Genomic DNA, 12952 nt, shown 5'->3' with positions numbered 1-12952 from the left:
CTGGACTCGGACTGTGTATCAACATAGGAAAAGACATATGATGTAATGTAAATGTTAGAAGCTTATGATGCAACCTGATCAAAACTACATTGGTGTGACTTTGGCAACATTGTTCTTTTCTGGTTCTTTTGCTTTCCCTTTCCTTTAAATGTTAGAGTTCCCAAGAGGTGTCACACTGGCTGACTCAGGGGGTTGAGCATACAACTCCTGATACTGCGTTGTGAGTTTGAGCCTCACGTTGGGGGTAAAATTTTCTTTAAAAAAAAAAAAAAAAAAAAAGTTGGCGTTCCCAAGTTTGTCTTTATTCCTCTTATCATTTCTGTCACCACTTCAGACACCATCCAGTTTATTTATCATATTGTTCAAACATGTCTTGTGCCCAGGCTGTGTTTTGAATTTCTTACCCACATTATGCATTATTCATGCTGTTTTGTATACACCTCTATCAAGAGTTAGATACCATTCTGGAAATAGCTGTCTGTTCATCAGTCTCCCCCCATAAAAATAGAACTCTTCCAGGATAAGATAGCTAGAACAGATTAGTAAGGACTCAATAAATGTTTGAGTCATACAAGGTAATATATTGAGTTCATACTGTGTGCCAAGTACCTCTAAGAACTTACGTATATAGTATCATTTGATTCTCACAGTAGCCGTTGTGAGAGGCGTAAGCTAGACCTATCTTCATCACACAGATGAACAAATGAGGAAACAGGATTATGAAAAAGTGACCAAAAAGGTATGCAGACGTTAAATTAGGTATTCAAACGAGCGGATTATAGGTGGCTTTTCTTACAAAAATTTCTTTAATATTGTAATTAAGCGGCGTGTGTGCCTCGTGTGCACACGCGCTGGTACCTGCACGCGAGCAAAGAGCCTAACAACTCACTGAGTTCGCTCAGCACCCGGAAATTGTAGGACAGGATCTGGGAAAAGGGGCGGAACCCAGATGTACTGACAGGCTGAGACCCGTCTCCACCCCTGAGCAGCGTGCGAAGGCGGGGCGTGCGGCGGGAGGAGCAACGGGCCACACCCACGGAAACGATCCTGACTGGGAGGCCTACCGACTGCTCCTCGCAAATGCCGCGTGAGGGCTGTGGGCGGAGCCACTCCTGAAAGGATCCGGCCGGGGGGCAGGGACAGGCTTGGCCCACGGGCCGTCACCGATTGGCTCCCCCTGAGATGGGGCGGGTTCTAAGACTGGCCCCGGTTCGTCGGGGGGGCGGAGCCTGCGCCTAAGTCTCCGGGAGAGGAAGGAACGCTGCACGGAACCTGGCTTTGGGACGGCTAGGTCTGCGGCGCCCTCGGCCCCAGAGGCGGAGCCGGAAGCTCTGCGGTTTCATTCCTGCGCCCCTCCGTTGTCTAGAGGGCAGTTCTCTTCCTCTCGACCCGGTCCGCCTTCCCTTCTCCCCCTTCACCCGCGGGCCCAGGTCCCCAGCCTGGCCGGGCGGTGTTGCCGGAGCTCCCGGACCCGGAAGAAGCACTTACTCCTTCCTCCGCCATGGAGCCCACCGCGCCGTCCCTCACCGAGGAGGACCTGACAGAAGTGAAGAAGGACGTGAGTAGCACCACCTTGCCCAGGCGCCGACCAGGGCCGGGGGTCGAGGGTGGACTGGGGCAGGCTGCGGACGGGAGGGCGAGGAAAGCGGAAACCCGGAGTGGGAGTCGGAGTCGGAAGAGCAGGCTTCGGGTGGAAGAAGCGGAAGGTCCAGGCACCGCAGGACGGCACCCGAGGGATCTTAGTGGCAGTGACCCCTTGTGACCTGTTAATCCACGTTTAAAATCGCTAAAAGCAGGGCTTGGATTCCTGAAACCTTGTCCACTGGAGCGTTTCTTCGCAGTCAGCTTCTTGCCCGCTCTTCTCTGGTGATTTTTACCCCCACTGCGCTGTGGAGCGGTGTTGCTGGGAATCGACTGCCCAGGTTCATCTTGAGCCAGAATCCTTAGGCAGATGGCTCAACCTGGAGCGAAAGCTGGACCAGTTGAAGGATTCCAAGCAGTGGAGCAAATATGTGAAACTCTTTTTATAAGGGGGGTTGGGGGAAGCTCAACAGCTGAAAGCACAACCTGGAATTCCCCTAGTAAGCAAACGCCCACGTATTTAAATTGGGGGGTGGGGGGACGTGTAGCCAAAAATTAATTCACAGGTAAATGCTGAAAATATTCAGTACCCAAATTAGGGTCTTTTGCTTGGACGCTGCAGAACTGCCCAAATCTTGATACTTAACACTTACTGGTTAAGGTATTTCTTGTCTTTTGCTTTTAATTACTTGTTTTGCTGAATGAGACCTATATGGGTACCACTGACATAACTTCATGTCATTTCAAATTAAACACACAAACTCAAGAGAAAATGAGTTCCAGTTTAACACTTTAGTACTTATACAGAATCACATTTATGAACTGGACAAGACAGCATACTTTTAAATGTTCATTTACCCTAAAATTTTCCCCTTTCCCTACCTTGAAAAGTTTAGTACACTGCACTCATGATTACATAATTACAATTGGCGTGACTCATTAGTAAAAGGAAACTGGCTGGGTATGACTGGGATTTGTACCTTAGCTTCCTCATTCAGCAGATTTTTGTGGAGCACTGAGTATATGGAAGGTACTCTTCTTGGGTCTAGAAAGATACAAAAAAAGGACAGTCTGGCCTCTTCTTTATAGTCTATTTGAGATAAAACTGGGACATTGGTAACTACCATAGAATATATGAGTGTTGTCTTATATAAGATTTGTGCCAGTGGACCCATGAACTTTAAGAGCTAGGCCTGTGGTGTTCCAGATTCTTTGTCACACAAATTGCAGTGTTCCCATTTAGTCTTTACAGCAGCCTCTAAGGGAAATAATTGTCATTCCCATTTTGCAGTTGATAACAAATGGCTGTGAAAGGTTACACAGGAGAGCATAAATATAAAACCTGGACACAGACAGAATTGTGAAGTGTCTTCCAGGTCTTTATTCATTTTTTTCCTATCAGTTCATCGATATTATCCATCTCCATGATTTCAATTTACAGCTGTATCAGAAATTCATAACCTTGATTTCAGGAGGTCTATGGGAAAAAAAGTATGTGCACATTTTTTTCCTTAAAATTTTTTTTCATGCTATTTTCAAAATGGTTGATGACCTCAGAAGGCTTTAAAATGATCATAAACGTATTTGGACTCCCTTCTTTGTCAGCTCTAGGTCCTTATTTCCAAATATATACTGGAAATCCACTTTTGTATTCTGCACACTTCCTTGTCTTGTCAAAAACTGAACTTTTTATCATCCCTTCCCCAAAGCGGCTTACTGTCCATAGCAGTATTCTCTGTCTTGATGGATAGTACACCACCATCACCCATCCTCCTAGAAAGTCCTACTTTTTCACTATGCTCTCCGCCCACCCCCTCTAGTTGTTTACCTCATCTTTTGAGTTGAATTTTGTTCAGTTTCATAAATAAGGATTACACGCTGCTGTGAGGCATGCATGATTCTAAGAGGGCAAAAATTAAAGACTAAGACAAATCCCAGTTTGAAAAGAGCTTGATTTCTTGGGAGGAGGTAGACAGATATGAATTAATAATTTCAAATGACAGTATAAGTGCAGTGAATTTTTCATTCATCTGAAACTATCTACTTGACACTCTGCTAAGTGCAGGATATACAGAATTGAACAAAACATGCCTGGTTTTTGCCTGCTTCAGACATACAGGTCATTAAGGTTGAAAACAAATATATAATTACAAATTATGGTTAAGTACTATAAAGGAGACAGACAGGCACTGAGACGTAGCAGGGGAAATCTACTTGACATAGGATGGTCAGGGAAGGTTACTTTTAAACTGGTTGCTGAAGAATATGACAGAACTGGGGGAATAATATTGTAGGCAAAATAGAATTTGCAAAGGACCTAAAACAGGCAAGACCTTGGTGACTTGGGGAAATTGGAAACACAGGCAGAGGGTGCCCTGGGATGAAGTTCTGAAGGTGAGCTACGGCCAGTTCCTGAAGGGTCTTACAGATGGCAATAAAGTGTTAGGATTTTTTTCTCCCCAAGTGTAGAATTGAAGAATTATGTTATATTTTTAATTCCTCTACCTATTGTATGGACTTAGGAGAGCAAAAGTAAGAAGAGGGAAACCAGGGGCACCTGGGTGGCTCAATTGGTTAAGCTGCTGCCTTTGGCTCAGGTCATGATCCCAGGGTCCTGGGATTGAGCCCTGCGTGGGGCTTCTTGCTCAGGGGGGAGCCTGCTTCTCCCTCTGCCTGCGCTCTCTCTTTCACTCTTTCTCTCTGTGTCAAATAAATAAATAAAATCTTAAAAAAGAAAAAAAAAAAAAAAAGAAAGAGAGAGAGAGAGAGAAAGAAAAAGGGAAACCCGTGAGGAGATTGTTGGAATTTACATAGTTGAGAGCTGATGGTGATTTAGATCAGGGTGAATGCAGTGGAAATGGATGGAACAAGCAAATTCCGGTTGCATTTTTGAAATAGAAATGATAGGACTTGGTGATGGATTAAGTTTAGAAAGATCAGACTGGTAAGTAAAATTGTCAAATCAGCAATTAGACCTACGAGTCTGAAGATCAGCAAGGAGATCTGCGCTAGAAATACAAGTGTAGGATTGAATGAGTTCACCTTGGAAGTTGAGAGCTAGAAGGGAAAAGGGAGATCATAGGGGAGTTTTAAAAAGTGAAAGGTTATAGCCTCAAAGGTGGGAATAAAGCCAGGGGAATGTAATATTCATATAGGACAAGAAAGCAGTATTTCAAGGAAGGAGTGAGTGGTCAGCTATGTCCATGCTGCTGAGAGGTAAGATGAAGACTAACAAGTATGAGATTTGACAGTGAGGAGGTTATTGGTAGCTGAAAAGAGTAGTGACACAGAGTGGAAGTGAATTGGGAAATAAGAAGTGGAGTAGTGATATATAGACAAGTGAAATAAACACACAGGGTGCCGTGAGGACAGAGGAGATGGGTGCCTAACTCCTTCTGGAGAGTTTAAGCAAAGCTTTCTAAAGGAGGTGGCCACAGTGCCACATCATAAATGAAAAATAGGGACTTGGGGTATGAAAAGAGAAAAACAAAGTAATAACACAAAGAACTAGGGAGTGATGGGCAGCAGTTTTTAGGTAGAACATAAAGTACCAGGACAGGTAGAGGAGGTGATAGATTAAGCTCCAGAGGTAGGCAGGAGCCATATTACAAAGTACCCTGTCTCCCATGATCAAACAGCTGTTATTTATTGAGTACTTACTGTGTATCAGAGACTGTCTCAAGTCTTCATATTCATTGTCCTACTTAGACCTTCCAGCAGTCCTGCAGGGTAAGTGTTTATCACTATTTTATAAATAACCCAAAGTTTAGGTTACTTGTCCCAGCTCTTACAGGAATATATGGCAGATTTAAGATCTGAACTGAAGTTGGCCTGATCCAGCGCCCCACTCCTGACCTCTCAACTGTTCTGCCAAAGGGAAGGACTTTATCTTTTAAGTTAGTGGAAAAAAACCAAGTTTTAAATTTTTACAAAATTCACTGACAGCATTTCAATATTAGCAGAATTCTCGTAATACTCCAGATTTCCATTTTCTCTTGAAAATTTGGAAGATCTAATAGATGTGTGAAGAAGAAATTTGAGCAGGAGGAAAGAAATAGGAAGTACAACTAGGTGTCTTGTTTGTTAATAGTCCATGCAACATCTGACGAAGACCTGAGCTAAGGCAATGCTAATAATAGAAATGAAGTAAAGGGGCAGATTAGATAAATGTAAGATAGAAATATAAAATTAGATTAAATGTAAGATACTTACATTAGATAAATGTAAGTATCTATAAATTAGATAAATGTATTAGATAAATGTAAGATAAATTGACAGGACTTGGTGGGTGGGTGATCAGATGTGGCAAGTGAGCAGAAGAGAGGAAGTGGAGGATGAGTGGTAGGTTTATTGCATGATTGGATGGACGGAGGTACTCCCCAATGAGTTAAGAATATCAGAGGAAAAGGACAGGCAAAGATAACAAGTTTGGTTTTGGACAAGTTGAATTTGAAGTATCTGGGCTAAGTCTAGAAAGTCTTGATCACATCCACAAACTTGGCGATCATCAGCATATAAGTCATAGAGATGACAACAGAAGAGGTTTTTTTTGAGGAGTTCAGCTTTGAAATCTATTCTCTCTCTCCATCCTCACAGCTTAAATTCATGCACTCAGCATGGCTTATGGAAAACATTGCAGCAGTCTCCTTACAGTTCTCCCAGTTTTTGCTCCCCCCCAGTCCTCTGCAAAAGTTTTTTAATTGCTTCTATTTATAAGCCTTTGATGATTCTTGTGGCTACAGTGAATTGTATGTTCCTCAATGTATTATAAAAATTCTTCCATGATCCAGCCTGTTTCCTTTTCAGCTTAGTTTCTTACCACTGTTTCATGTGCACCCTGCATCCCAGCTACCCCCAGACTTGTTCATATTCCCCCTCTGTGCACCTTCATGCTACAAATATAGCCTCTGTAAATTTCCCATATCATGGAGGTATGCTTAGTTGTTTACTCTGTGCTTCCCCAGTACTTGTGGGGTGTTTTGTTTTTGTTTTCATTTTCTGGGTCATACCACATTATAATTATTGGCTTGTGTTTGATACTACTCTCCAACTAGACCATGTGACCTTTGTGTACAGGATTCAAGTCTTGTTCATCTTTGTACACTCAGAACTTGGCATATTAGGTGTTTAGATATTTGAAATGTTTTCTGTGTGAATAAATAAATGAACGTGGAAGTTCAGTGGACTGAGAACTATGGGAACCCGTCACCCAGTCTACTCTCCTGCCACCATGTACTGGGATACTTGCAAGGTCTTCCATTGCCTTTAGCTAGCTTGTTATATGTAAGTCAAATTAGTCATAACATTTGTTGACAACTCACTATGTACCGGGTACTTTTCTAAGTACTTTACATTTATTATTTTATTCCTCATAATACTCAGATGAGGAAACTGAGGCACGGAGGAGTAGTTAAGTTACTTACCCAAGATCACATATCTTGAAGAGCTAGAATACATTTGCTGGCATCAAATTATTAATGCTTTTTATTGGGACCCACATCAGCTTTCTGCTAATTAAGTTCCCTGAGGTACTGCTCAGATCTCAGCCTGTTTTCTGTGATTTCCTTTTCTTCATTTCTTTAATTTCGTCCAACATTCACTATTTCTTTAGCATACTCCTCCAGTCCTGTGCCCACTTCCCTTCTACCAGCTGACTCACTGAGTTAGGGTATGGTCTTTCCAACTGATTCCAAAGATAGACACATTGTGGACTCTTATGGTTTTACTCTAGGAAAGACACTCTTACTCTAGGATAGAAACTCTTAACGGTTTTACTTCAGGAAAGTGGAAAATTTACAAACGTGAGAAAGTTATAAATTATGAGGCCTCACTAAGTTATCCTTTTTGGTCCTGACTAATCCTGGATTCCTTGTTCAATGGTAACTAACATGGAAGCCTCTGCTCTCATCTTTACCCCGGAAGATGGAGGCCCTGAGCATACCTCCCTATGTCCACAGACACAGGCCCTTTAGATTCAGCCAGTTTCCTCCTCATAGTAGCCTGGTCTTGGTTTATAGCTGTGAGATTAAATTAAAGCAAGACAGAAGCTGCAAGGAATGTTTAGTTTAGGATCTACTTCTGTTTAGTTGGCCCTTCTCTTAATAACATGGATTTTAGTAGGCCCGAGCCTCCTGACTTCAGTATGTTTTCTCCCACCAGTGAAGATTTCTAACTAATAATCAGTCACCTATGTGATTTCCTCAAGTGTTGGGGAAAAAAAACACACTGAAGCTCAGTTTTATGTCTTTTAGGCTTTAGAAAATCTGCGTGTATACCTGTGTGAAAAAATCATAGCTGAGAGACATTTTGATCATCTACGTGCAAAAAAAATACTCAGCAGAGAAGACACTGAAGAAATTTCCTGCCGAACATCAAGTAGAAAAAGGGCTGGAAAATTGTTAGACTACTTACAAGAAAACCCCAAAGGACTGGATACACTGGTTGAATCTATTCGACGAGAAAAAACACAGAACTTCCTGATTCAGAAGATTACAGATGAAGTGTTGAAACTTAGAAATATAAAACTAGAACATCTGAAAGGTAAGATATGTTGGTGTCCAAGAAATCATTTAAATATGACAATGCTTTTAAAAATAAAATACAAAACAAAGAAACCAGAAATGATTGTTTTGTTTTTATTCAGAAAGTTTCAGCTTCAGAATTACATTTGATTTACATTTTTTTTTTTTTACCTTATGTCATTTCATTGGAAGAATGGATTATCACTCAGTGTTCTGTTTTTATATTCATTTAACAATACCATTTATACAAAACTTCAAGAAAATCCTGGTATACACATGCGTTTGCTTCTGAAGTCTGCAGAATGTAAGATCGCTATTCAGAAGTAACCCCTGAAAATGCACATCACACATGAAGAACAATATATAGGCAAAGTATTTTTAAGTCCAGCTCTGATAGTTCTTCTTCCACCAGTTGATCACAGAATGAAGTGGTTGTGATATGCTTGTAAGAGTCATGTCCTGTAAGTTATCCATAACCTTAAACACTAGAGTCACACTCAGTCTGGCATGAGGAGAGAGGTGTGGGAATGGAAATTGATAAATGGCATAGCAAATTCACTTCCTGTGTTTCTCCCTCACTCTGGAGCACACATCAGTAATTGGAATACCACAGAGAATTTCCTGCACTATTTAAATCTCCTCTCCCCACGAACCCCATCTCTCTCTCTCCCTGTGCCTTTCTGTAGCACCCTTAAATAAGTAAATGTGCATGTGATATAGCTGTCCTCCAGCTGTTCTAGGCACGCGGGATATAGAGAAGAGTAATCTAGGGCTCTGCCCTTAAGAAATTCTGTAAGTCCATTTGGGGCCCATTGGAAGTCTCCTCTCCTAAGCCATATTTTAGAAAAAAGTTTCTATAGCATGGAATAGAAATGCTGAATGTATTGTGAGGTTGAAGAGCTAGTGGGGAAAAAAGTGACATATGAATATACTTTATAGACATCACAGATTTGACATAAAATTTGTCAATTCAGGAGGATCTGTGTCTCCAGACGGTTAAGTTAAATATTTGCTAAGACTAACAGAAAGATAAAATTAGTGTGTGTTTATTCTTTCACCCTGAGGCTAATTGTTAGCTATACCCATTGGATGTGGTAAAATTCTTTGATCAGAGCAACCATTGTCATTTAAGTAAAGTGTTAAGTCGAGAACCAGGACATTATTTGATGTGAAGAGGAGACCTGGGTTATAGTTCTCGCTTTCCCCATGAGGTAATTCTGGAATGTTGGGCATTACTTAATCCTGGGGCCTCTATTTTTTCATCTCTACTGGTAGAAGTTATGCCAGGGGACCTCTGAAATCCTCCTACTTCTAACACCCTGTGATTCAAGAATCCATAATTGATATTAATTAACTCAGAATTTTAGCATGTGCTCTGTTTAAAGTTTTTTTTTTTTATTGGTTAATACATTTTGTGCCAGAATGCTAAAGAATATTAGTTGTGACAGATTTTCTTATTTTATGAAAAATTTTAGGGGCTACTTAATTTTTTCCAGGTCATTCAGTGGTTAAGCATATAAGGATACAAATTAAATGTGAGTTATACCATGTCATTTAGTTTTCTTGAGACTATTTCCTTATCTAGGAAATAAACATAATGATATACTTCATAGTTGTTGGGAAAAGTAAATGAAACGTGAAATGGATTATGGCAGAATTTATAAATTGCTCTTTAAATCGTGGTTATGTGGTAACTAGCTTGTAATCTTTAAAAACTTACAAGATGGGTATGGGCTCAATTTTTTAAGTTACTTTTTTCATTTACATCTAAATAATTTTATTGTAGGACTGAAATGTAGCAGCTGTGAGCCTTTCCCAGGTGGAGCCACAAACAACTTCTCTAGATCAAATTCAGATGAGAGTAATTTCTCTGAAAAACTGAGAGCATCCACTGTCATATACCATCCTGAAGGAGAATCCAGCACTGCCCCCTTTTTTTCTACTGAGTCTTCTCTGAATTTGCCTGTTCTCGAAGTTGGCAGAACTGAAAATCCCACCTTCTCTTCAACTACACTTCCCAGACCTGGGGACCCTGGGGCTCCTCCTTTGCCACCGGAGCTGCAGTTAGAAGAAGAGGGAACTTGTGGAAACTCTAGTGAGATGTTTCTTCCCTTGAGATCACGTGCTGTTTCCCATCAATGACAGTTTACAGCCTTTTATTTTTTTTAATAACAACAAAAAATATTTGAAAGTGTATCAGTCTTTTTATAAAATTGCTGTAATGATATTTGATATATGTCTTTTAAAATGCAGTGGAAGCATACTTTGTAATTAGACTTTTTAGGATGAAAGAAGCATACTTTGAGATAGCTAAAGAAAATCATGTTGATCATGTGCTTTTCAGTGTTTTCTGTTCTTTCCGTTTTTGAGGTTTTGAGTGTTTTCACATTTTTTATGTGAAAGACTAATTTTTTATGTAAAGACTAACTTTAATAGGGAACATTTCTCTATTTGAGAATAGAGTCTAAGGCTGGGAATAATGTCTCAGTGCATTTGTACTAAAATTTTCACAGTCTCGTAGTCCTTTCCAACTATTCAGCAGTAAATTTGCAGGTTAAGCTACATCTATATGGTAATTAAGCCAATTACTAACAGAAAAACTGCTAGTGTACTGAGAAGAATCCCCCAGTCTCTTGGGCTTAGGGACACTTACACAGTCCCCCTCGGATGCGGATGTATCTACCAGTGTAATCTAAGGGAGTTTGAACCACCTAGGATCTCAGTGTGCCAATATACATTTCTTATTAACCTTACTAATCAATACTGTTTTCTTAGGATTTTCACAACCTTTGCTTTTTCATTCCTACAGAAAAGTCTCGGCAAAAGCCCGCGATGATGTGTAATTTGGTGAGATTTTAAAAATAGTTTTCTGTACTTTTCATTCTCTTTTAAAATGAGGACCACTGTACAAGTTGAAAGAACTAGGGCAAAATGTTGTATGTGTATATCTATGTGCCAGTTCTGTCTTTAATACTTTCTGGAACAAGTAGGCCATTAGCCTGATGTGTCTTTTTATTATAACAGAGTTTGGCTAATTTTACACCTTTATAAATTTTATGCTGTCATTGTTTTTATTTAAATTATAATTCTGCCTATTTCCTGATATATGTCTCATATATTTTCATTACTTTTAAAAAGCAGAGATGAAGATATGCTTTTAACAATAAAAGTTTTTCAATTATAGTGCTATATTTTTTGGAAGTTTCAGGTATTTCCATAGGAAGTAAATACCTAAAATGCTTTTTTTTATATGTGCCAATTTTTATAGAAACATTACTTCAAGTTGTGAAATCAAGTTGCATTTCAGGATAGACTGATGCCTTTATCAGTCACGAAGAAGATTGGCATATTCTTCAGATAAATTTTTTTCAAGCCTGAGTGGTTTTTTGTAGTGTAACATTTTCTTTTTTTTTTTTTTTTTAAAGATTTTATTTATTTATTTGACAGAGAGAGAGCACAAGTAGACAGAGAGACAGGCAGAGAGAGAGAGAGAGAGGAAAGCAGGCTCTCCACTCAGCAGAGAGCCTGATGCGGGACTCGATCTCAGGACCCTGAGATCACGACCTGAGCCGAAGGCAGCGACTTAACCCACTGAGCCGCCCAGGCGCCCCTGTAGTGTAACATTTTCTAAAGGTTATCGGAAGCATGTTTCACCGTCGCTGAGGCATAAGAAAATAGTGGCATTACATTCAAAGAAGTCTCGTTAAAAAGCAGAAGCAGGCTTTCATTTCGTTAATAAAATAAAATTTGAGGGGCACCTGGGGTGACTTAAGCCTCTGCATTCAGCTCAGGTCATGGTCCCAGGGTCCTGGGATCGAGCCCCCGCATCGGGCTCAAGCCTGCTTCCCTCTCTCTGCCTGCCTGCCTCTCTGCCTACTTATGATCTCTGTCAAATAAATAAATAAAGTCTTTAGAAAAATAAATAAATAAATAAAATTTGATGTGTGGTTACTTTAAATAGATTTTACTCAAAATCAAAAAGAATTTAGATATGTTGTATCACTTACATTTATAGTTTATAACACAGAGTTCTCTTTCAGACTGTTATCTATTCAGACAATAAAATTAAGGTTTAAGAAACTTAGCCTTTTGGGTTTTCTGAATCCTATGGAGTCAATTTTTTTTCCCTTTAAACACTGAAAACCACCCCTTGCTGAAAATACATAAACTAGAAGGTCAAACTGACAGGTTCGTGAATGCAGGGATGAAAAAATTACTTATTACAGGTGCCATATTATCACTTCATAGAAAAACAGTTGTGAGCTCACTTTTAAAACTTTATCTTAATTAATAGACTTTATTTTTTAGCATGGTTTTAGGTAGAAGAATTGAGCAGAAAATACAATGTTCCCATTTACCCCCTCTTCCTCTGTTTTCCATTTCACATCTTGCATTAGTGTGGTACATTTGTTAGAATTGATGAAACCTTACTAACAAAAGTTAATAGTTTACATTAGGAGTCACTCTGTGCCCTGCAGTTCTACAGATTTGTTTGTTTGTTTAAGAATTTATATATTTATTTAGATAGTGCGTGTGCTCCACAGAGAGAGGCAGAGGGAGAGAATCCTCCAGCAGACTCTCCACTGGGCATGGAGTCAGATACATGGCTCAGTCTCATGACCTTGAGATTGTGACCCGAGCCGAAATCAAGAGTCGGACACTTAACTGACAGTGCCATTCAGGCACTCTGGTTCTCTAGGTTTTAATAATGCATAAAGTCATGTATTCACGAGTGTAATATCATACAGGACAGTTTTACTGCCCTAAAAATGTCCTTTGTTCCACTTACTCATCTCTTCCTCTTCCCTTCCCCTTCCAGCCCTAGCAGCCACTGATCTTTTATTGTTTCT

General features: G+C 40.0%; 1 protein-coding gene across 1 annotated transcript; it reads left to right on the top strand.

Moving 5' to 3' along the window:
• Positions 1-782: 782 nt before the first annotated feature.
• Positions 783-12182, top strand: BCL10 (BCL10 immune signaling adaptor). The gene is made up of 4 exons (XM_082686686.1): positions 783-1558; positions 7833-8121; positions 9889-11495; positions 11719-12182. The coding sequence occupies exons 1-3, from the start codon at positions 1502-1504 to the stop codon at positions 10242-10244; spliced, it is 702 nt and encodes a 233-aa protein (XP_082542812.1). The 5' UTR covers positions 783-1501; the 3' UTR covers positions 10245-11495; positions 11719-12182.
• The last annotated feature ends 770 nt before the right edge of the window (positions 12183-12952 follow it).

The sequence above is a fragment of the Mustela nivalis genome (assembly GCF_964662115.1).
Source record: "Mustela nivalis genome assembly, chromosome: 10".
In the NCBI taxonomy this organism is placed as follows: domain Eukaryota; kingdom Metazoa; phylum Chordata; class Mammalia; order Carnivora; family Mustelidae; genus Mustela; species Mustela nivalis.
The sequence above is the reverse complement of the archived record's forward strand: the minus strand, read 5'-3'. Positions and strand labels throughout refer to the sequence as shown.